Raw genomic sequence first — 26,367 nt, forward strand, 5'->3', positions numbered from 1 at the left:
ATTCACAAAACTGTGTTTGTATATCATACTATGCTTGAGATTGATAATTAACCCTTTTCCCATTTGCAGGTCACGTGCTCACAGTTGCATCGTACTTGACACGATCTACAATTCAATATGCCGCTTTGTTCTCCAATGCAACTACAACACACATCATTGCGAAATGCTCAAAGAACTAGATTGGTCATCACTTGAGTCTAGGCGCAAAGTTCATCTTTCCTTTCTTGCCTTCAGAAACATTCTGGGCAAGCTACCCACCTATCTGAACAAGCTCCTCACCCCTATCACTTTCAGCACTTTTCTGAGATCTGACTCCAAAAGACTGTTCATGGTCCCAAAGTTCAGCAAAGTATCTGGCCGCTCCACCTCCTCTTACCATGCACACCAAAACTGGAACATTCTACTGGTGACTCTCACAGCCACCTGCAGTCTAAATTCTTTCAAAACTAAAGCTATCTCACATTTTAATCTGGTCTGTAACTTTTGCATAGGTCCATAACATATATTATCTCTAACAGGGTATGCAATGTCTTGTATATCATGTATGACCCTGATCACTTAATGTAACAATGTATTTGTAACCATGCATCTGTCATCATAACTCTGTGCCTAGGACATACATGAAAACGAGAGGTAACTCTCAATGTATTACTTACTTTTAAAACATGTTATAAATAAATAATAAATAATAATTGTTTGCAGGCATAGGCACAATGACTTAATTGTTTAATTACTTATCTGCACAGCACTAATCACGATCACCACGGGCCACCTGTTGCCTTTTTTTTAATTAGGGGAGGGGGGGAGGTATAAAAGTATGCATTATTCACCTGTTCAAACATCTTGACAAAACATTGATCACTTCAATAAATATGTGACACCTTGGATGTAACTACGTTTTGGAGTGCCTTATCTTTCAGATCCCACTTTCTCCCATATACTACATTATTAGTGTTTCATTATATTAATAATATTATTTACAAAACTATGGTAATCATATTAATTTAATCAGATAATACAAACCTACTGAAATTCTTGCGGGATACAAAGATTCTGAGTGTAGTCAACCCGTTGAGGTCATTATTTTCAAAATGCGCATTTTCTCATAAACATATTGTATGTATAATACCTGTGGCTTCCTTGTAACAACGAGAGCCCAGTCTTTTAATTAATGTATTTTAATATTTTATAAGTACCTATACGGGTACCTTCAAATGTCCGGAATTGACAGGCTGCATATAATTGCTTTAAGTAAGCAAACGATATAAATCAGAAATAACAAAGATCTGAAACCAAAACAGAATCTTCATCAGTGTTTGTGTTGAGCACGTCTCATACTGTACAGTATGTGACCTAATGCATCGAGCTAGCAATATTTACTTGTAGGAAATGTGTATTTAGCTTTTATCTGATGTCCTTCCTCAGTCAATCATTTGATCATTTTAATTCCTGCTAGAGTTTACATACTGACTGGGAGTAAATAATAAAGCTTTAATGAGTCAGATTTTATAATTAGGAGTCAGTACTCCAGACAGAGAGAGTATAATGCTGTGACTGACAATGGTTGACAATGGATTTAAAAGTGTACTTATTGGAGGTAAAGATTTCAGATGCCAGTTTGTGCACCTTACAACCTCTCCATGTATATATTGTTAGTGACTCTAGTTCTGCGTACCTCTCTTTGGACTTTATTCAAGTCCATGGCAGTTTCCATCCGATCGCTGTGCAATGGTCCGTTTCCGACTATATTGAATAACGCCCTTAATCGTAACTTCCAGCCATGCGTCACAAATGTATTCTCTCTCATTTCACTTATTTATAATCAGCATGTGAGATCTGTGCATTTGGAGGCAATGGATTATTCATCTCACGTTCAATACGAGTTGATTGGCTAATGGCTTAACTTCTGCTTAATGACCATGTAACTAGTGCACGGTCACATAATGTATTTCTGAAAATACCAAACATAACAAATGGCTCATTTTCTAAACGACATGTAAATTATACCTTCTAGTGACCTGAATGTTTATTGCTAAAAGTATGTATTTTTCGTTCTTACAATTTGACACACAGAGGCCATTAAAGTGTTACAGGGATAGTCATTTACTGGCCCTTAGCCAGACCAGATTTATGATGGAGTCACCCAACATTCTATTCATAAGCAAATGAGATGTTTAGAGGTCCCCACGGAGGGGCGTGTGAGCCGCTGCTAGAAAGCAACACACAGACAATGTGATGAGTTCTTGTTTCAGAATTTAAACTTTAAATGAGTCTGATCCATTGATGCAAATATTTCTTAATCACACTTGCTTTGTATCAGTAGTTGGGGAGGTTAAAATGGAGCTCTCCACAGAGCCCAGTGTAGTCTAAAGATTACTGCGGAAGCTATCAGAAGTTAGAAATTAAAATCATGATTTTGTAACACTATATTGTTTGTTTGTTTTTAAGAGCAAGGCATGCTTAGGGGACACGATACTAACATTATATGAGTTAAACTCATATAGGCTTCTGGAGGGGTTGTTGCTTTAAAATAAAATGTTTAATTACATTGTTTTCTCTGGTTAAATGAAAACCTGAATGGCAGCTGTACTAATTACAGCAAATCATATCCAAAAATCGAAGGGCACAACACTCCTCTATTGATCTCTCTGTGGGGGTACCCCAGGGCTCTGTCCTGGGACCCCTTCTCTTTTCTCTCTACACACTCTCTCTAGGTGACCTAATCACATCTTTTGGGTTTAAATATGACCTCTATGCTGACGACACACAAATTTACCTTTCAACCCCTGACCTTACACCTGCTATACAGACCAAAGTTTCTGAATGCCTCTCTGGAATATCATCCTGGATGGCCATCCGCCGACTGAAACTTAACATGGCAAAAACAGAGCTCCTTATACTACCTCCCAAACCTGGCCCTACTACATCCTTCCACATTGCTATTGGAAATACGATCATTCACCCAGTAGCCCAAGCACGCTGCCTAGGGGTCACACTTGATTCCTCTCTCTCATTCTCCTCTCATATTCAAAACGTTTCTAAAACTTGTCGCTTTTTCCTCCGCAATATCACAAAGATACGCCCTTTCCTCTGTTACTCAACTGCCAAAACTCTGACTCAGGCCCTCATTCTCTCACGTCTCGATTACTGCAACCTCCTGCTGTCCGGCCTTCCTGCCTCTCACCTGTCTCCCCTACAATCTATCCTAAACACTGCTGCCAGAATCACTCTACTCTTTCCTAAATCTGTCTCCGCATCTCCCCTCCTGAAATCCCTCTCCTGGCTTCCGATTAAATCGCGTATCTCACACTCAATTCTACTGCTCACTTTTAAAGCTTTACACTCTTCTGCCCCTCATTACATCTCAGCCCTAATTTCTCGCTATGCACCATCACGACTCTTGCGTTCTTCTCAAGGATGTCTTCTTTCTACCCCCTTTGTATCTAAAGCTCTCTCCCGCCTTAAACCTTTCTCACTTTCTGCCCCACACCTCTGGAATGCCCTTCCCCTCAATACCCGACTAGCCCCCTCGCTATCCACCTTTAAGACCCACCTTAAGACACATCTGCTTAAAGAACATATGAGTAGCACTGAATAATCATGGACACATGACACAAAGCTTGGCCCCCTGCAGACGCACTTACTAGTATTCCCTCCTACTGTCTCTGTACGTTCTCCCTACCTACCAATTAGATTGTAAGCTCCTCGGAGCAGGGACTCCTTCCTTAATGTTACTTTTACAGTATGTCTGAAGCACTTATTCCCATGATCTGTTATTTATATTTGTTATTTATATGACATGTATTACTACTGTGAAGCGCTATGTACATTTTATGGCGCTATACAAATAAAGACATACATACATACATACATACTCCAAAAGGTTCAGCTTGGTTAAACGAAAACCTTTTGATGTCCTTTTAATAATCACACTGCAGAATATTTTAATAGAGACGAATGACTGTAAAACCACTAATGTCGCATACAATAAAATATGATGGGATACTTGAGAAAAGGTACGGATGTAGTTATAGAAGTCAGTAAGGGGATCGTAAAATCTTTTTTTCTAAAGTTATCTTTTTTTTCCTTAGAAGTATTAAAAAAAAAAAAAAGCTTTATTTTGATCGATGCTCCTGCTGATGGATGATTTTTGGGGGTCATGTGGGAATGTTTTTAGTCTTTCTATTCACTGGCTGCTGTAATGTCAATGTTCTTACCTTCCACTGTGTCACGCCGTTCTCACCACAAACAAGACGAGACCCTCGGTACTGAGGTGGGAATAGAGATAACGCCACCGACAGGCACGGGGGTCTGGAGTGTGGATAGTTGATCTCGCCGGGTCTGGAGCGGAGAGGGTAGAGTCGTCGTAATACTTGCCAAGGTGAGGGTAGGAGAAATCCGGAACGTAGAAGGTACTAGTCGCTGAGGTCGGTGCTGGAGAAGGTAGAGTGGTCGAGGTCCGAGAACCGAGTTCAGGGTAGAAGAGTTGCGGAGGGTCGAGGATAGCCACGGTCAGTATTCCAGAGAAGCAGTGTTCCAAAAGCAAGCCGGGGTCGGTACACGGAAGATCAAAAATGAGGCAAGGCAGGATAACTAGGAGACAGGAGAGGTAAGCACAGGAAGCTTATGCTCAGCCAAAGTGCCAGTGGCACGGCTGTGCCTAAATAGGTGAAGCAGTCCAATCCCAAGAGGAGGCGGAACCGGGGAGTGCCAGAGCGGAGCCTGCAATAGGCTAAGGTGAGGAAGCCAGGTGAAGGTGTTGGAGCAATTAGGCTCTGTTGCCCCGGAGCTCAGGTGCGCCGCGCAGAGATGACGCACAATGCGAACAGGAGGCGCGGACTCCCGCTGTGGCGTTGGAATGCGTGCGTCCGCGTGAGGGCGCCGCCTGGCGGGAGGAAGAGCCGTGCGTACGTGAGAGGAAAGCGGGGGCGCGCGTGAGACTGCGCGAGTCCGGGATCTCGTCGGACCAGGTAGAGGAGCCGTGTGGCGGCGCGGCACCTAAATCCTGACACACTGGATGAATACAGTTGATAGGATACTATAGACTCCCTCATATAACTATTGTTCTCGTTTGTTAACATATTTTATGTTACAAACATGAATCAAATGACAACTCTAAATAGGACCCATAAAATGTAAAATGCCTCTTATTTTCACAATGGACGTTGCCTACGGATCTTCTTTTTTTTATAAATCACATTTGTCCCAGTTAAAGAAATCTGCAGACGAATATAAGGGATAGAGTGAATCCCAATTTTTATTTAAGACATTGAAAAGATGTTTCAATACCAGCACTTTAGCTACTTGGATTAGAATCACGTTAATTCTAGGTTCTAAATGGAGGTATCATTCATAAGAAATATACAATGTTTCTGGTGAAAGACAATGTTTCCATTTAGATATCAGACATTGTTTCTATTTTAATAAAAAGACCTCACGCTTTAATGAAGCGTGTCCAGAATGATGTTCAAGATAATCAAAAAGCAGACACATTTGTGTTACATACAAAGTACCTGAGAGTAATAGCTCTATAATGCTTCAATAGATCTACAGAACAGAATCCTTCCTGATTCCAAGTATTAAACATTACTTTGAAATTCATTCAATTTGTGGTCCTTACCAAAGTATCAGTGTAAAGTACTCCTTTGTTTCTAAATCATTTAGGACAGGGGTGGCCAACTCTAGTCCTCAAGGGCCACCAACAGGTCAGATTTTAAGGTTATCCCTAGACATGGTAACGAAGGAGGCGTGAGCAGGGGGGGCAGTGAAAACAGGGGGGAATGTTTGCGCACCCCTGCTCTAATTGGGCAGAATGTGTCACTGTGTGATGATTATATTTCAGGCTGGGCTATGGAATGGGGTACATTGCGATAATATATAAGGTCTACCTTTTCTTTTCTATTATTGACTTCATTTGTGCTGGGACACATATCGCTCCTTCAAGCACAAATCTTTTTCTAATGGGACTTTGGGAATCCATTTAACTGCTGGCCCGGTTTATAAATAACCTAAATCTTGTCATTTCTTTTTATGGAAGAGTTGGCAAACATCTACAAACCCCGTCTGGTTTCAAATTTTCTATCATGAATATATTTTTTTCTTGGATAACTGCCTGAATATTAACTTTAGCGGTAGATGGCGAGATTTGTTAAGCACTTGGGTTCCATAATAAAGCCACAGCTGGCCAAAGTGTGTGTCAGAGAGAGGAAGAGAATGACTTCGCTTCATTCCTGGAACCGCAGCACGCCCCAGGGAAGTTTGGGTCTCTGGTTTCAAATAGAAATAATATTAAAAAAAGGAACATATCACCTTTAAGCAGGTGTCAAATAATATATTGTTATTTAATGAATTCACTTAGGAAACAACTTACCGCTTATCAGCGCTTGGTAATGAAATGGATGACCGGAGAACTAGTGCCTTCCATTCATGTCAGGAGGTAAAATGAGAAAATAATGAATGTTCTGTGCTCCAGGATTTCATCCAAACCTACAGGCAGCATTTAAATAACTGAAGCATGAATATGAAATAACATGTGATTCTTTCCCTGACCTTTCTCTGCCCTAAAGTAAGGAGGAGAAGAGGATTTTTTGTTTTGTTAATTTGCGGATTTTCTTTTAATAAAACTGTTTGTTTTTTTCCCTTTACTGCATTTTTGTTATAATCTAACTGGTAAAACACTCTTTGATGGATACTGTCCATTACCACTTAGTAAGTCCAAAAGGTTTTGGTTATTTACAAATCAGCAACATATTTCCTTTTTTATTCTGATTGCGATAATGTGCAATCAGTCTTATTGGATACCCCCACAGAGACTATAAATGTAAATGTATAAAAAAAACACCAATGTTTTGTCAAATTATGTTTGTATTACCCGAAATAACACTACATCATGTATTTTTCTTACTGGCACAAGCATGGAATCATTGATAAGAATGGAATCCGGTTTACAGATGTATTTGTTCTTCTTTCTTGAATTTAAAGTCAAGGTCATTCAATCTATTGTTCGTATCACTCACCGGATGAATGGAAAATGTTATCATGCAGAAGCATTTCAATATAATATTTAGTTAGGATTACGCAGATGTTGTGTTGTATTTTGATAGTGCCAGCCAAGATATGATACCGGGATACCCCAAAGAGGTTACAATGTTACTGGATTTATTGGGAGACACACATGCAAAGCTTATAGGACTAGGTTAAGAGGGTAAGTGCGTAAGCAATACTATGCAAATGATTCCTTGTAAAGGGGACTTCTTCGGTGAGTGTTGAAGAAGGGGAGAGAGGGAAGAGAAGAGCGATCTAGAGTAAGGAGGCAGTGAGAGAGAGATTTCAGGTGGGACAGAGCAGAGAAACACATGGGACAATGAAGCAGTCTTGAGAAAAGCGGAGGAGGACAGGAGTTACAGTATATATTACAAACAGCTGCTTTGATACATTTTCATTATGAGAAAATAATTCAACCAACAATATTACTTTGGATGTTCATTCGAAATGGCCACGGTAATGAATGATATAAGTTAGAAGTATTGGAAATCTATGTCAAGCTTCAGGGCTAGCCATTTTCTTTTTACATTGAGTTGGTGTATTTTGAGTAATTTTGGACATAAGCTTACAATCAATGTTTCAGTCTGCTGTGCTATAAGGGAAATGAAATTCATATTCATATGTACATTAGTTGCATTGATCTGTTTGCGAATGCATGGGTTATATTTAAAACCTGGTGCGGACAGTCGTTCCAAAAGAAGGGTTGCAGAACACCTGATATTAGTGTATCGCTTTCTGTAATGTTCCTTTATTTTTTGTCATATAATCCATAAATTCTGAGTTCTGCAAACCCGGTCACATTAAAATATCTTCATCAAACACGTGTGTTAACTCTTCCAAGTGACTCTAATCATAATAATAATACTTAATGAGTCATGTGCTACTTATACATAGGACAGCTTTACTTGGCCACTCCTGCTTTGGGAAGCTAACTGCAGTCTTCCAGGGCCAGCAAACAGGGCAGGTTTTAAGGCTATCCCTGCATCAGCACAAGTGGCTCAGTTGTGATGGAGCCACCTGTGCTGAAGCAGGTATATCCTTAAAACCTAACCTGTTTGTAGCTCTTGAGGACTGGAGTTGGCCACCCCTGTTCTAAAGCAGGGGTGTGCAAACTTTTCCCTGTGCGTAACCCTGCCTGCTCTCCTCGGCGCCTTGCGCCCCCCCCTCTCAGCGTGGCATCAAATGATGCACGCGGTCAGGTGACATCATGTTACCGTGGTAACGTGACGTCACATGACCCCGTGGGGTCATTTGATGCCAGGTTACCATGACGACACATCGCTGGAAGGTAAAGTAAGTGTACTATAGAGGCTCTGCATGGTCCCCGTCATTTAAATACCTGGGGGGAGAGTGCGGGACTTCTATAACTGCCGCGCCCCCCCAGAAAATCTAGCCACCCCCCAGTTTAAGCACCCCTGTTCTAAAGCATTCAACATATTTTTGGACGTGTGTCTTCGTAAGATAAGTGAATTGAAAAGTCAGTGTACACTAGAGAAAGAGAGGCCATGGCTTTTTTTGTGACCCATTACTCTGATTTGTGTGTTAAAACCTAAGGCACTGCAAGCAAACTCATAATATGCTAATCCATGTAAATTATGAGCGAGCGCCATTAAAATACAAAGATTTCATTTTGTATCTGCAGAGGATTTATAGACGACGTTCCAAACAATAAAAGTTTGGCAAACTGTTTAAAAGGACACAGTGCTCTTCTACATGGGCTCCTCACTAATGTAAATGTAACGATATTTGGAATGACATGATATTAATGGGAAATCCCTTTGGTTTGCTGTTTTTTTGCAAACTGCGCGTTCGGAAACATAAGAGGGAGGAATGTAAAACCTGCCTTGTTGATGCACCTAAAAAAACTCTGGCTCAAGGAAATGGCAGTTTTGCAGGTTCTGGTTTAGATGCAGATAATCAGTTGTTCCTTATGGAAAAGAAAATTGCTCAAACTGTAGATTACTTGGGTCACTTTAATAGGCAGTGTTATGTTTATAAGTGTATAAAAAGCTCATGTTACATAGCAATACCTGCTCTTTCATGGGCATTTCTACAGCAATAAATATAGCTGAAATCATCATGTAGGCACTACATTTATTTATGGTTTTCTTATGTAGGGCCCTACAATATGCAGTAAAACATATAAGGGATGTTCTGAGGTCCATTCATTTAATTAGATTATGAGTTGCCAGGTCATGGAGAAGGGATTTAATGCATATTGAACGTCTATCATTGTTTACTATTATCATTGTACGTACAACTTTTTTACAGAGTTGATGCGGTTTCAGAAATTTAATTGACCCAGACAAGATCCTCACAGATGTTTATTCACCCACTAGCCTAACAGTGGAAAAATAAAGTTGTTGAGTCTTCAAGAGTAGAATATCCACCATTACCAAATTGGTTTTAAGGGAAATCCCTGTTGACGTTCCATTGAAGACCAGGGTTTCGTGGAACACAGATTACAAATTACTGTCCTAGACCAAGTACTCTAATTGCTTTCAATACCAACTCAATAAGGTATATTGTGTGCTAACCCAAGCATGAAATGCTCAACGTGAAAGGAAACACCAAGATAATATTACTCTTAAAGCATCAGTATGCTATAGCTCTATATGGAAACAGTGTGATTAATGAGTCCCTGCCAGAAGAGCTTACAAGTTCATGCACGTAGTATAATTGTATAAAAGAGTATAATTAGTGGAATAGTAAACAAAGGAGGTGGAAATGTAACATATGTACATGTAGGCGGGAGTTAGGCGAGGCTTGGCAGTGTGGTCTGGGGAGTGTTGAGATGCATTAATAGCATGTTGTGCACACCTGTGTGAAGCAGAAACTCAATAGCTCAAAAGCCAACGAACAGATGTAAATGTTGTTAAGATTCACATCTCCCCTGCCTATGTAATTTCTAAAAATGTCCTACATTCTGGAAATTATAAACTCCCTGTTCAGCGCTGTTTTGTTGTAACTAGCCATGAAGGGAATTCAACACCGCTGCATATGTTCTGTGCTAATTGATTCTGTAAAATAAACATCACTGCCTGTCCTCCAATTAATGACCTTTCACCAGGGCTCCGGAGACTGAAATGCTGAAGCTAATCCCATGGACATTCTTTTTGGAAAGTATACTGTTGTCATATTGATTCTCTGTGTGTCTACTGGATCATCCCAGCCATGATTTCCTCCTGCCTGAAAGCTCAGCCACAACTTTCTTTGAATGAATTTGCATGCACGGTTGAGCAGAAATATCTGCCAGCAAAATGATCTTCCAATTTATTACTGTCATTGTAACCACTATCAGTGCAAAAGTTCTCTTTCCTCCTTGTCGTTCTCTGGATCAGAAGACACAGATCATTAGCACATGTTTTACTATCACCAGATCACGACGTTTTCTATACTTAGTTACATATCTACTTCCCCCGGCATGGTCATATATTTTAGAGAGTGAGAGAACCTCTACTGACCAGAAGTTAAAGTAGAGATTTACACGTCTAGTGCAAGTACGATGCACATACACATTTTTACTTTTCTACAGTTGCTCTATCCTGAGAAAATGTAGCAATTCGGTTTCATCTACACCAGGGATTCCCAACTCCAGTCCTCATGACCCAACCCCCCCAGAGCCACTGATTGAGCCACCTATGCTGAAGCAGGGATATCCTGAAAACCTGTCCTTTTGGGGGGTTTTGAGGCCTGGAGTTGGAATCCCTGATCTACACTGAGCTGATTTCCTGCAAAAACGTAAAGCAGTGATTTCCCCTCCCCCCCTCAAATGTTGTAGTATTTTGTTTTTAACACTTGGCACTGGGGGTTACCCAGGAGCTGAACTGCGCTATTCTGCGATCTGCGATCTGCGGTCCCATCCATCTGCCCTTTTTTATAACATTTTTTGTGTCGGTAAAATGAAAGTAAAATCATAGATGGCTCCAAGGGTCGTTCACTAGGAAGCTGCCATGTCATGCTCCGATGACATTGTGGCCTCCTATTGGCAGTGGATAAGGTTTGGGTGGCAGCCATATTATTTCCCTAAAGGGACCAGAAATACAGCTACATTATAAAGTTTAATTAGCTCAGGAACTGTAGGGTCCCCGAAGATAATAATAGGAGTTTATGGGAGACCCCCGCACCCCCAGTAAAAATTCTTAAAGGAAAGAAATAAAGAAGTAAAAGAAATGTGAGTAGTTTGGATTGCTGCTTTAACCTTTGGGGTGCCACATGACGTAGCCACCACGTGATGGGTTTAGCACTCCAGGGGTCCCCTGACGTAGTGGCTGCCACATGCACTTTCTGCGCGTTTTCTTGGGGAGATCCGTGGAGCTCTAAGCGTGATCTGGACGGAAGAGAAATGTAAGAGAAGGACTGCTCTTCCGATCACCCCGTTAGTAACAGCGCGATGTGCCGGAGCTCCAGCACTCAAAAGGTTAAACAATCACAGTGTTAAATGACAAATCTGTTTTCCAATAGTTCTACAGGTACAATGATTGCAGCTGCTGTATACAACAGGGGGGCTCAGCTCCAGTACTCCACCCCCCTAAAAGGTCAGGTTTTCAGGATATCCCAGCTTCAGCACAGGTGGCTCAGTCGAAGACTGTGCCTCTGAGCCACCTGTGCTGAAGCTGGCACTGATTGAGCCACCTGTGCTGAAGCTGGGATATCCTGCAAACCTAACCTGTTGGGAGTGCTTGAGGACTGGTGTTTAGCTCCCCTGGTATACTGTATATCTCTTATACATTTATTATCTCATATAAAGCAATATGAATGGAGGTTAGTAGAAGTAAAAATACATGGCGCCTGGATCAATGAAGATTGCACGTGTTGCCTTACTGCCAATATATCTGTAGCATCAACACTGCAGATGTTTTCTATAAGTGAGACAAAACATAATCACAGTTGCAACCCATTAATTTCATGTTGATGCACTGCGGCTTTTTTAATTGTTTCATTGTATGCTAAATGAATCCTCTTACAAAGTCTAATTGGGGACCTATAATATTTGTACAATACATGTTATTTAGAGGAGGCGGCTCACACAATCAGCTCAATTTGTAACAAATTATTGTTCATACCACTTTTTTTCATCCTGGCCCCATTGTGATCTGTTCCTGCTCCAATTCTAAAAAGAGATGCTTTTTGCTCTCTTTTTCAGGTTCTCTTTCATTGAATTTCTCCAAACCAGCTGTATAACAAAGCCCTGATCACTGCAACTGTGAAAGGGCTGAATTGCTTCCTTATTTGTGAACCCATAACAAAGCTGTGTGTATGTGCGTGGCATAGTACTGTATTTCTTTTGTTTTTGTACTTTCCAGAGATTTTGACATTGGCAACGTTATTGTATTGTACTGTATGTCTTTATTTATATAGCGCCATTAATGTACATAGCGCTTCACAGTAGTAATACACGTGGTAATCAAAGAAATAACAGATAACATAAATAACAGGTAATGGGAATAAGCGCTTCAGACATAAAAGTAACATTAAGGACAAGGAGTCCCTGCTCCGAGGAGCTTACAGTCTAATTGGTAGGTAGGGAGAACGTACAGAGACCGTATGAGGAGTTATAAACTGTGTCATGAGCAATGAAACCACTGTTAAAACTGGTGGAGAACGTTATGTGGTGGAGCGTTTCGCTCTTATTTCGCCTAAATTATTTCTTGCTAAGTACTGTAGTTCTACCCCATTGAATTACTGTCTTCCACATGTATACACAATTCAATAAACAGATAAACGCTCTTAACAAACCTCCAGAGATACTTATTGCCATGACTGACTGAGACCCTGTTTTGCATATTGATATATTTTAGATACCTGTGATAGATTGTTAACCTATGGAGTCATTAAATATCGTGTCTGGTAAATTATTACCGCAATATTGATAACTTCGATCATAAAATAGCGGTTATAAGGAGTGATAAAAAAAAAGTTTGACGCTGCGATATTGACTCCGGTTTAACGGAGTTTGATGTATTTAGGCTTAAGTACGCAGCTTGTCTGTGTGTCAAATGTAGGACATGTGTTAATCAAATAACCTACATAAAACACACGTCTATAACCAGAGAGGCTTACATCCACCCAGGCTTAGAGATTTGTCTAAGATAGGGGTGCTCAACTCCAGTCATCAAGACTCTTCAACAGGTCAGATTTTCAGGATATCCCTGCTTCAGCACAGGTGGCTCGATCACTTCGACTGAGCCACTCTTTGAGCCACCTGTGCTGAAGCAGGGATATACTGAAAAACTGACCTGTTGGGGGGGGGGGGGGGGGAGCTTGAGCTCCCCTGATGTAAGATCACAAGGTCCCCAGTCTTTTATCTCTTACCAGCCAGTTACGTGCCTACCACCAACCACCTTCCTCTTTGGACTATGAATCTTGCTCCTAGACTTTTAGCCACTGAATTGCATAGATATGGTAACCTTTTCTAAGTTCATAAAAGAACATGTTAGAGGATTATAGTGGGCGGTAGAGGAAGTGAAGATAAACTTCTCTACCAGACGAGTCTTTTTGTGTGATTGCTTTCTCAATAGTATCAATGCAGGTTAGTCTATCGTGTCTTGTATAGTCGGTGTATGTGGTTATGTGTATCAGGTGTACATTGATCTGCATGTCTTCTCTGACATACATTCAGGTGATGAAAAAGACCGGCAGGAAATTCACACACGTTTTTACTCAGGCTCAGCTATCTGTAAGGCTGGGTGGGTTGCAGTTTTACCCTTTGAATGTTCTTCCTTGCTTATGTTGTGTGCATTGCAAGGCTAATGTTTACACTAGAACAGAACTTATCTGTTCCCATAAGGCTTTTAGCTTCTGTGTCCTAGTTCGCTGCCCCAGCAGGATGCCTAGAAAATATCATCCCTTTCTCTCTGTGTGTAACACCTCCCGCTCTCTCAGGTTACTTTACCAAAATATCTCAGCAACAGGAAGCATTGCTTAACCACAGAATATATTTATCCTACTGGGTAGATTGTTTTTTACTACCTTCCCAGACACACTCAGTTCTGTTACTCTAAGTAAAAATAGTAGCAGTGCACAGAGCTAGACTAACACAGCCAAAAGGTTGAGTACATCCTTGACGCAAAGGATAGATTTCTCTCTAGTGTATTAATTTTCACACAATCCCATTATATGAGCAGCCTGGCAGGGTAAATGGAGGGGGCTGTATGATTGTCTAATGAAAGATCCATCTCTTTCCAATGTCAAAATGCTGCTTTAGTTAATAGATCAGGGTCAGAATTGATCAGATGTTCTGGATTTAAGCAGCCTTTGACGTTGCATGAAAGGAGCTTTCTCAGCACCCCATATTTGATTGATGAAAAGTGTTTGAAATAAAGTCTTGTCTCTCTGAGCTATAGACCCAATCAGACTCTTGCAACAACAATGGTAATGGCAGCTTTTAGTGCCTTTTGGGTGGTCCAGGGTCATAGGAGATTGGGGCATTTCAGCTGTAATTCGTAAGCAAACTGCCCAGTGCAGGGAGTGGGCGATGGCGATTTCCATCATCTCCTTCCACTGAACTTATTGTTTGTGCACCTTGTTAACTTCCAAGGAAATAAAAGCATGTTCTCTGGTAACATCATCCTTTTTCTGAATAGCCTTTCTCCTGGATACCAGCTTTGAAAGTTACACTTTATTTGAATAGTGTTTGAATAATCTGCTATTAGCATATATGCTTCTTTCTGCTCATTATGGTCCAGATTCACGAAAAGGTGTTACTGCATAGTACACCTTAACGCCCATTAATTTGCATGGAAGGTAAGGTGTGCAAACGAGAAGCACCCTTTAGTGAATCTGGGCCTATCTCTACTCTAAATGAAAAAGAATAAGCTGTCGGCTCAAGGAAATTCCTTTATTGTGTCTTGCGCAGACTAATGTGGATATGCAAACAGAGCTAGGATATATACACTGTATCCATACACCTACCCTGGCCCTACGAGCAAAGTAATAAGCTTGCCTCCGATGAGGAACCCCGGGTCGCTGGTCTGGTTTTTTTGTCAGTGTTATAGGAAGTTTGCAGTTCAATTCATCCTGACGGCGTGCTTCCAACTGGGAAAGTAATATGGAGATAAAAGGAAGTGATCAGTGATCACCGGAGCAACAGCAAGCAAACAGTTACATGGGAACCCGAAGTTTTAGAAAAATAGAAACATTATTCAAAAATATTTTAGGTGCGAAACGCATAGGAGGAATTTGGAGCCATTGGTACTTTTGTCAATGACCTCAATGAAGGAGGCACAGTCATCTATCATAAAAATGAGAGGAATAACAAATAATACTTGTCTAAAAGAGAATCGGAGCAGATGTAAATAAATTATTTCATGCAATATTGTAAAGTGTTCAGTGCAAATACTACAACACCACTTCCCATCAAATAGCTGATAGAAAAAAAAATTACAAAAGATAAATGTTATAAAGCTGTTTGTGGGCACTCTAGGTTGAGTACAAGTCCATATCTACAGGATAATAGTAAGCACAATACTTACTGTATTGGACGATTCATTTCTGTGTATACAACACAAAAGTACTTGCCCCCAATCCGTAGGCCTTCGGAGGGCTGTAGATATGGGCGCAGCTGGGCAACGCTTCACTTAACAAAAGAAGTTCGGCGGAGTTCTGAATAACTCAGCAGAATAATGTGGATAGAGTAAAATGTACAGTGAGAGGGCCTGGTAGGGAACCAATAGGGTGGATAGAGGAGAAGTTATTTGGAGTTAAATATTTTTATAGCATATGTTGAGTCCAAGTTGTCCTTTTCTCCCTGAATCACATGGGATGTGTAAAGAGTTCAGATCTGTGCAATAAAAGAAACTCACTTTTTAAAAACGACATAGTTCCCTTAGCATTTCCACACTGATCTTTGTTTTATCTGTTTAACTATAATGTAACAAGAGGGCTGTAGTAATTTTATAGACTGGTCACTAGATAAATCCTTATGAGTGAGGGCCCTAGTGCATTGGTGGGCAAGAGGCGTTTCTCAGAAACTGCACCTGCGGCCCTCAACTGCTGACCACCCCAGCAGCTTGTTCTCCCTCTCTCCCCAATACAGAGGAGTGGAGATGTTCCTGGTGGGATCAAGACTTCTTCCAACACCCTGAGTTGCCTAATGACTGAGCCAGTCACTAGTTCCCAGTGTAAGGAGAGGAGTGGGACCGTATTCATCAGCTCCGGGAATGAAAAGCTGAGTGGAGAGGAGACACTCCTGCAACGTCCCTTCTGCATGTTCACTATATATATATATATATACTCACTCCGGGAAGAAGCCCCCCATGGGCGAAACGCGTTGCGTGTTCCTAATGGCAGTATTTATTTGATTCCTATGGCACGACCTGAACTCTATGGTGTATTTTCTGAGTGACTCAGACACATGCAGGAACCTAACTTTACTAGGATTCCCCAAGGACTGTTTTTCACCTACTCATGATTGTCAGCTGAGTATCCCTTTGTCTGTTATTAAGAGCTTTTAACTCAGAACTTGGCACTGGCTTATATCAGCATTATTCACAGATTGGAGAAGTTGTTCACTGCTGCTTCTAGTGCCTCATCTGTGCATGTTCACGGATACCTGCTGCACCTATGTTCTATTTTCATTATCCTTTGATCTGTTGCTGGTTTGTACAGGGTTTGAGTAATTTTGTCTGTTTTTTTCTCCCCTGTGTTTCCCCCTTGGTTCAAGATTTTTTATTCAGATGTGTGCTTTATTTTAGCACATATAAGTTTATTTATTATATATCTTCTTGTCTCCTTGTTTTTGCTTATTCATGGTAGTAGGAGTACTTAGGGATGTCTTGACTATTCAGCTTATTTGTATTACCCCATTTATTTCAGGGTTATTAGTTGATACAAATTATTTTGCTGTTTAGTTTCCAGTGACATTTCTTATTTTGGTATATATATTATATTTTTTTCTTTTTTCAGTGCTCGTGCTAATTATTGCAGCTAGTCTGCCATTAGTCTGTATATGTTTTTTAAATTGTTAGTGTGTCCTACTGCTCATTATTAAAATATTTGCCATTTTTTCTACTTTGGCTCTGGGTCCAGATTTTTGTCTCTTATATGCTTTTTCTTTATTTTGAGGTATATTGTGAGTGCTACATCTAGTGATTCTGTTAGTCTTTTTTTCTGTGTGTTATATATATATATATATATATATAGATGTGTGTGTGTGTGTGTGTGTGTGTGTTTGTGTGTATATGTATGTATGTATGTGTATATATGTATATATAATATATTTAAGTAATGTGCGGTCCTTTTGAGGGCTTAAGGGCTGCAAATGCGGCCCTTTAGGTAGATCATATTGCCTACCACTGCCCTAGAGCATTAGAGCATTTATGTTTGATGCGCAAGTCATGCATAAAATAAAGTAGTCATGGTTCGTCGTACAGTACATGTATTTCGTTTTTCTTTCTGACATTTTTTAGGCTGTTTAAACCAATAGTGGTTCTGTCTTAATCCGTTAATTGCTTTGCAGCCCCTCCCTCTGCAGTATAAGGATCCGTTTGACCATTTCTGGTGACATTTGCCTATCTTTTTTGTAACAGAAAACATGTTGTGAACTTTGCAGCCTGTGTATCAGGATTGCCTTGTGAGTTGATGATCTGGAGCTTTTAGTGATGTGGACACCTGTCAACCCCCGTGTGAAGCCCGGACTCTATACAGTGTGGAAGTGTCCTGCCGTTCCTTCTGCCTCGTAGTAATGACCTGCGTGCTGCAGGGAGGCGGCAGGAGGTCTTCATCTTCAGTTTATAATGTCATGTAGTGAAGAAGCAAAGAGACATTTTGTTCAAATCGTTAAAGCACAGAAAAGCTGTAAAACATGTCATTGGGGCCACTGGAGCTGCAGGGAACAGAATCCCACAGAGATTCAAACTACATATAATTTAAACATTTAAAAAGTTATCCATTTAATCTTTTATTTCAGGGAAATTTATTTCCATCAGTGCATTTTTTTCCCTCATTGAACCATTTCAAGTTACAGTTCCACTTTATAACATATTTTGGATCTGGAATAAAGCAAGAGCAATCCTCAATGTAACACCGTCTCTACTATTTGCTAAGTTTGTTTCAGAACAAACCTGTTTAATAGTTTTGCAAATTCAGAGCCAAAAACCTCAATACAAGAAGCACATCAATAAATATTCAATAATATATCATGCATGCTTTTATTTGAGAGCAGTTAGGGGTCTGCTCCCTACCTATTTGAGAAACTAATGTGATTTCAACTTTTATAGTGATCAGGGCTTCGTTATTAACCAGTTCCTAGAAGTGATTTTTAACAATTGTGACTCAACAATATTTAATTAACACAATTGTATCCTGAGATATTTTTTATCATATAAATAATCTGGCCAGTGCCCAGTTTCCGAGTGTCTAGTAGAAGAGATCACTGTAATATGTACATGTGAAATGGAATGAGCAAGGGAGTCCTTGAAGTGGGGAACCACTTTCAGAACCTAGCATCAGATATTAGGGACTAGGTAAAAGTCTTCCTCCAGTGTCTCTAACACCAGTTAGATTGTAAGTTCTTCAGGGCAGGCAGATATTCATTGCGCCTTTGTATGTACAGTGCTGCATAACCTATTCATGTTCTGAAACCTAAAATGAACAATATTATATAACATTTCAGAGTATGGTACCCTTTTGACACTGACCTGCTTCGTATGCCAAGTGGCTTCCTAAAGACCATGCAAACTTAGACTTATGAGATGAGTTTTGCAAAGGACCCTCATGAAAAAGATATACATCTGTAAGAGATGTGTGGAGAGGTATGCAATGGAGACTGTTTTTAAGGTACAGCAAACAAAAATACACATAAAACAACAAACACCTATCCCTGTGTAAGGGCTAACTTACTTCCCCAGTCCCTCTCTGCAAGCAAGGCTGGGGGGAGGGGATGGAGGAGCGGAGAGGGGGGAGGAGGAAGGGGGGGAAGCCCTTTACCCCCTTACACATTTATCACCCCAAAGTCACAGGGGTACCTTAACGTAGGTGGCCCTTCAGTTCAATGGTGTCAGGGTAGTTGTCTGCTTGAGAGTCCAGGCATAGAGTCTTGTCCCCTTGTTTCTTGCTCTGAGAACATAGTCCTCCTTTTCCTTATGTCAGCTCCATTGTGAGCTAAGAAAATCTCTCTCCTGTGTCTCACATGAGGCTTTTTACAGAGCTCTCATTAGTCCAGGTGGAGATTAGTTAATTGAGTGGCTGGAATTAACTATCTCTCTGCTGGATTCTCAGAGCTCTGAGGCTGCTTTATTTAAACAGGGATAAGTCCCTGTTACAACATCAAAGAACAGCTACAGTAAGAAAGCCTACTTGGATTCCCAGTTCCTGCATTTTATAGCATTGAGCGAGCCACTTAACCTGTCTGGGCTTTTGACATTAAAAAATGAAAGAAAGATCTTTGGAGCAGGAGCAGGCTGTACAATTCTATGTTTAGAGCTGTGTATAATGGCAGAAAAAGGAAAATTATCATTATTGACACACCAAGTTATGTTTCTGAACATAATTGAAATACCGAACACAGTGGTTTCCAACCTTTTTGGAACCCTATAATTATATTAGGAAATTCTGTAGAACCCCAACCCTCTCTAATTGTGCGTCTGAGATTAGATGCATTGTAAGGGACCCCAATCCTCTCTTTTAGCGAGTCTGAGATCTGATGCATTGTAAAGAACACCACCAACCCTCTCTAATATGGATGAGTGCTTTCAGTTTAGTGCAGAATGTTGCTATGTGTATCTATACCATTAAAGTGCTCAATAACTGGGGGATCCCCGGTGGGCAGAAGACAATAGAGAAGGGAGCAATGGGATTTAAAGCAGCAATACTACTTTCCATCTTTTTTTTCTTTCTTTTCTTATTTGTATATATAAAGCATGTGACAATGTATAATTCTCCATTCTTACGTAAGATGGTAATCATTTGGTGCTGCTGTTATATATCTGCAAAAATGCTGATAGTGTGCCTATCATAATGGCTGCTTCAGTCCTTGCAACTCCACAGCTACAATGTATCCTTATATTGCTAAGGTAACATCTATTGTTACAGTTTCAGCTTAAACTACTGGGAACATTTGCAACAAATTATCCCAAACAGGAAAGTGATGCAAAGATCTTGCACTGCTGGGGAGGTGTGTTAAAACTTGCTATAGAAATCAAAGATGCTTTAAAACTCATTAAAAATGCCATTAAGTGTTGAATAAAAACAAAACAAAAAACAGTCACTCTTATCTAATACTGCAGAACTGATTTAGTTAAAAAAAAAAAAAATCATGCAAGAATTACCATGTTTTGCAGTTTTAAGGCAAGGCTCCCGGTTCAGATAAGTTTAGAAAATAAATATCTTAAAAAGTAGCACGGATTGCTGCTTTATACTCATAATAATACTACGAGAGTCCATGTTAAAATGAATGAGAAGCAAAGAGTGATATGGTGTGCTCATTTGCATGTAATTACCCAGAATTCCTGGCTGCAGTGTAAACACTGTTTGCTAAGCGTTAATGGGGAAAGACAGGTTTGCAGACCTGCCCAAGACATGTGAATGTACCACAAGTGGTATTTTTATTTAATAATCAATGATCTTCCCACAGCTTGTCAGGAAGCTTCAATACACATGTATGCAGATGACACAATCCTATATGCACACAGCCATAGCCTCTCCGACCTTGAACACATACTTCAGTCTGACTTTTTGAGACTAGAAAACTGGATTTCCCAAACAAACTGTTTTAAACACTGATAAGACTGTAACAATGGTATTTGGGACCAAGACTACATTTTTAAAGCTTCCAGTGACTGAGCTCCAGAACAGAACCAATGCTAACACCACCCTAACTCCTGTTACTAGTTTTAAATATCTGGGCATATGGTTTGACTCCCACTTAACATTCGGGATGCACATTGATACCCTGACATCCAAAACCTATGCCAAATTAGGTGTACTTTACATGAACACATCCTCCCTAAGTCTCCTGTCAGAAAGCGTATCGCACAGCAGATGCTAATGCCAATTATCGACTATGGAGACATAGTATATGGCTCGGCACCTCAAACCCACCTTAGCAAACTTGACACCCTCTAAAATTCAATATGCCGTTTTGTTCTCCAATGCAACTACTACACACATCACTGCGAAATGCTCAAAGAACTAGATTGGTCATCACTTGAGTCTAGGCGCAAAGTTCATCTTGTCTGTCTTGCCTTCAAATACTTTCTGGGCAAGCTACCCATCTATAAGTGATATAGAGAAGCGCAAAACTAAAACAAAATAAGCTTCTCTGTGCAGCTTTAAATAAACGATATCTAGAATATCGTGTAAAAGTGTTAATGGAAAAATATAAAGTGCAATAGAGTGCTGGCACACAATGAACTTTTACTAAGATTAACCCAGTGAAAGTGGTGTGAAAGTGGTTAAGTGAACAAATCACTCACATATGTCTGCATAAAGATGATCTGATCACGTGTGACTCTCTCTTAAAAAACAAAGAGGAGTACATAGCATAATACAGTTTTAATGCACAAATGATTAGATTCAAGGGGGATGGACACGCTCACATTCTCCCGAAAAGTAAATAAGAATGAGTGCTTTAAGGGCACACTCTCGCCACTCTGGGACTGCCTCTGGAACTGAAAGAGTCACGGTGTAAGTCCCTGTTTGCCGCCAGGATACTGCGATAAACGTTGTTCAATGGCGACTGTCAGCACTTCCGCGTCTGCGCGCGCAGCAGGGTACGGTGGCTCACGAGGGACTAGACTTTTCCTCACCAGCTATGGAGTCTTCAGGGGGCCAAAACCCCTACGCGTTTTGCCTACTTTCCAGTTTGGCTTCCTCAGGGGTTGTGGATGATTCTAATCTGCCCTTAGCTGATATATATGTGCACACTAATTGAAAACTGTCCAATCAGAGAGTGAGCTAGGGGTGTTGTCCCACTGACCAAGACTACATTTTTAAAGCTTCCAGTGACTGAGCTCTAGATCAGAACCAATGCTAACACCACCCTAACTCCTGTTACTAGTTTTAAATACCTGGGCATATGGTTTGACTCCCACTTAAAATTCGGGATGCACATTGATATCCTGACATCTAAAACCTATGCCAAACTAAGTGTACTTTACAGGAACAAATCCTCCCTAAGTCTGCTGGTCAGAAAGCGTATCGCACAGCAGATGCTAATGCCAATTATCGACTATGGAGACATAGTATATGGCTCGGCACCCCAAACCTACCTTGGCAAACTTGACACCCTCTACAATTCAATATGCCGTTTTGTTCTCCAATGCAACTACTACACACATCACAATGAAATGCTCAAAGAACTAGATTGGTCATCACTAGAGTCTAGGCGCAAAGTTCATCTTTCCTGTCTTGCCTTCAAATACTTTCTGGGCAAGCTACCCGTCTATCTGAACAAGCTCCTCACCCCTACCACATGCAGCACTTATCATCTGAGATCTGACTCCAAAAGACTGTTCATGGTCCCAAGGCTCAACAAAGTATCCGGCCGCTCCTCCTTCTCATGAACCCCAAAACTTGAACAACCTACCAGAGACTCTCACATCCATCACTAGTTTAAGTTCTTTCAAAACTAAGGCTGTCTCACATTTTAATCTGGTCTGTAACTGTTACATAAGCCTATAATATATATTTTCTTTAACTGTGCATGCAATGTCTTGTATATAATGTATACCCTGTTCATTTATGTAACTGTATGTGTAACCATGTATTATTTGTCTTGACTCTATGCCCAGGACATACGAAACGGTAACTCTCAATGTATTACTTCCTGGTAAAACATTTTTATAAATAAATAAACTTGTGAGTAACCAGTCATTAACATTGATAAACTGCCCTTGCTGTCTAATACAAATAAATAAATACATAAAACACAAATTAGAATAAAATCACAAGCTACTGAAATTACCTGCAATGTTTGTAATGCCAGCCAACTACAGTAACATTTTGCTAATTGGAAACACAATGCACTTGGGTATCTTGTGAAGTGTGTGGGATGCTTGTAATGGTCTGGTATTAGCTGCAGAAGATATTTGCAGTACTTGGTAAAATTGGCTGCATTCATCAGGTTCGAATATTCCCTAATCTGTGTAAACAAAATGTATGAAATACTGCAGTGTTCTCTTTGCAGAAACCCACCAAAAACTTTCAGAACCTTTGAGTTCATTCTGTACCATCACGTGACTCTGTATGGATCTCTACAAACAGGGTTTGTTGTGGAGTATTTTATAGTAACAATACAGTATCTCTCCTCATCGAGAGAAGTTTAAATATAGTTAGACCAGGGGTTCTCAACTCCAGTCCTCAAGACCCCCCAACAGCTCAGGTTTTCAGGATATCCTGAGCCACTGATTGAGCCACCTGTTTTGAAGAAGGGATATCCTGTAAACCTGACATGTTCGGGGATCTTGAGGACTGGAGTTAGAACCCCTGGCTTACATCATAAAGTACAATAGTGGCATCAGTGGCAGGGTCAGATTTGTGGGGGCCCTTCATTCACCTGTCACTTTGCAAAACCACACTTACTATACAGTACCTTCAAAATCGTCTTTATGTGGGGATGAGATATGAGGGTTCTGGCTAAATACTATTGTATTTATGTGCTGATAGATGGGCCTGCAGTGCATTGCTGAGTATTCTGAGATGTATTTTAGCGTTATAGAGCAATTGACTATTGTTAAAAGATAATAGATGAAATCTGACTTCCAAAACCCACTGATCTGGTTGGGACTCTGAGTTAATGCGTAGTTGGCTTGCACCCTAGCATCACTATCGGCATTTGAATGCAAGTAGGAGAAGAGAATTGCATGAGGACAGCATGAGTTCCAGATGAAACAAAAAATGTCCTAATTATTTGGGGATATTAGTAGCGTGATGCTTATGTGTAGTAGAAGGAATGTTATTCCAGAAGAAAGAATCATGCAATCTTATCAATATGATTGTGAAACTTTATACTACTCTGTACTTTTGCTATGTTGCTGGACCATTAATCAAGGGTGTAAAATTTCCAGTAATAAGAGGACATTTGTCTAAGTACTGTACTTTTCAACATTGCCAAATAATTGGAACAGCCTAAAATGAGTCACACATCTGCATTTTTCCCCCAGACCAACATGATACCATTATTACTAGTAGTAGTTGATTTGGTTACATAGTTACAGAGTAGATGAGGTTGGAAAAAGACGTACGTCCATCAAGTTCAACCTATGCTAAATTTAGACAATTTGGTTTATAGAACAGAATCTATTGTCTACTTCCATGCGCTTGTCTCCTTTTTCCCTGAATGGGAATGGCTCTGGCAGTGCTGTCTGTGGAGAGTTTAATTGGAATCACTTTTGAACATTTTTGGCAAATATATCCGTTTGGCTTACTTTACTGGGGCTGTGGAAAAAACAGAGATACGGAATCCTCTTGTAATGAGATATTCTTCGCATACAAAAATAATACATTCTGCAAGGTACAGTTGATTGTTGAAGGCCAGTATTGTATACTATGTGTGAGTTAAGAATATTCTACCCAAGCAGAAATTCCATTACTCTTTTCAGATGTCACTGGAAGTGGTGATTGTTGGGTTTAGGTATTTATAGCAGCATTCTTTAGGCAATCCAGAATGAGTAATATATAACACTGTATCAAACATGCCAGCAGTGCTCAGTAATTATATTAACTGTTAATAATTACTATACATGGTTGTGGTTGAGTATTGGACACTACAATAGTTTAAGTCAGTGACCATTGCTCTATGGGAAGGCAAGCATCCACAAAACAGCTCACATTTTGGAGCAAGACCCATGCAAAAAGTGTTCTGTATCTGTATATTCCGTATTTACTCAGAAGTCCGTTAAATTTGCGCTAATAACTACCGTTACCAAAATAGGTAAAAGACCTTATTTTCCCCCAGTTGAATGGGTATTGTCAAAGCTAATGATATGTAAAAATGACATCCGTCAGTAAGGTAGCAGCGATATTAACAGGGATTTTCATTGCGCAGAGACGAGGTAACCAATACATAGCACATGTGCATTGGCCAAACTTTTACACCCGTTATTAACGCACGTGCTAAAGACGCGTTACGTAAAGCGAATGCAATTATTTTGGATAACGAAAATTTTTACACTTTTTAATCTTTTCTGTTATTTATAGTGTCCTTCATTTATTTTATTTGTACATTATTAAAAGTGAATTATTATTGTAGAGGTATGTATGGATAAACATTATTATACACCCATACTTAATAACAGTATATACCATATTAGCACTAAAAACCATGCTATAGTTTATGATGTGTTTCAGACATTTATATGATCCCTAATATATATCTTTGTATAATAATTGTTTGTTCTTGTATAGCGCTGCTAGTTTTCCGCAGCGCTTTACAGATACATTTTACAGACACAGTCCCTGCCCCGTAGAGCTTACAATCTATGTTTTTGGTGCCTGAGGCACAGGGAGATAAAGTGACTCCCCCAAGGTCACAAGGAGCCGACACCGGGAATTGAACCAGATTCCCCTGCGTCAAACTCAGTGCCAGTCAGTGTCTTTACTCACTGAACCGCTCCTTCAGCCTGTATGACATGTAACTTGTTGTAATGAAAGAGTTAAAGTCCTATACTCAGTACATTGCTTGTAGGCTATTCCCAGAAATAACGCGCTATGATAATCCTGGTTTGGATGTGAGTAGTTGCAGGTTTTGGCGTGACCTAATTAACGTAGCGTTATTTCCATGCGCTAACATGAACAGAGGTTTGAGGATCTGCATTGTTAGATAAACGGCTCATTAACATAGGATTTGTATATGAGTAAGCCAGACGTCCGTTCAAATATGAGGGCATCGTAATGCAAATCAACTTTGTGGATACGTGTTACGGGTATCGATACGATAATTGGCGTTAACGTAGCGATACAATATTTAATGGACTCCTGAGGATCTACCCCTATGGGGTGCAGAATTTACATATCGTACCCAATAAAAAACGAAATACTTTTTTTTTCAAAAGTGGCACATTTCCTGAAAGTAGGGACTTTGTATTTTATCTTTTTAAGGCTGTGAAAAAGGCAGACCGTGAAGTGAAATGAAGTTTTAGCTAATGAAAAATGATACCTCTGACCTTAACTTAGGAGAACTTCTGCAGTTTGGCTGTCATTTAAAATGACGTATATTGCAGCCACTGATTTTCACTTGTTGTTTCCCTGACAATAATTGTTTCAGGAATGTGGACACTCGAAAAATTTGAACATTTGTAAGTGAAAATAATTGCAGTAATGTACCATGGACAGGCGCCTGTGACAAACAACCGCTTAACAATATTGATTTAACAGGGACCCTTC

General features: G+C 40.1%; 1 protein-coding gene across 8 annotated transcripts in view; it reads left to right on the top strand.

Moving 5' to 3' along the window:
• ATRNL1 (attractin like 1) overlaps nucleotides 1-26,367 on the top strand; it is a 662,687-nt gene that overhangs the window by 349,388 nt on the left and 286,932 nt on the right. Inside the window, exon 25 of one of the 8 annotated variants that reach the window (XM_075611989.1) lies at nucleotides 70-667. The exons of the other annotated variants lie outside the window; for them this stretch is intronic. Within the exon in view, the coding sequence (XP_075468104.1) occupies nucleotides 70-99 (30 nt within the window). The 3' untranslated portion in view covers nucleotides 100-667. Of the gene's footprint in view, nucleotides 1-69; nucleotides 668-26,367 lie in introns of those variants that run through there. 8 annotated transcript variants of the gene reach the window in all.

The sequence above is a fragment of the Ascaphus truei genome, chromosome 8 (assembly GCF_040206685.1).
Source record: "Ascaphus truei isolate aAscTru1 chromosome 8, aAscTru1.hap1, whole genome shotgun sequence".
NCBI classification, from domain to species: domain Eukaryota; kingdom Metazoa; phylum Chordata; class Amphibia; order Anura; family Ascaphidae; genus Ascaphus; species Ascaphus truei.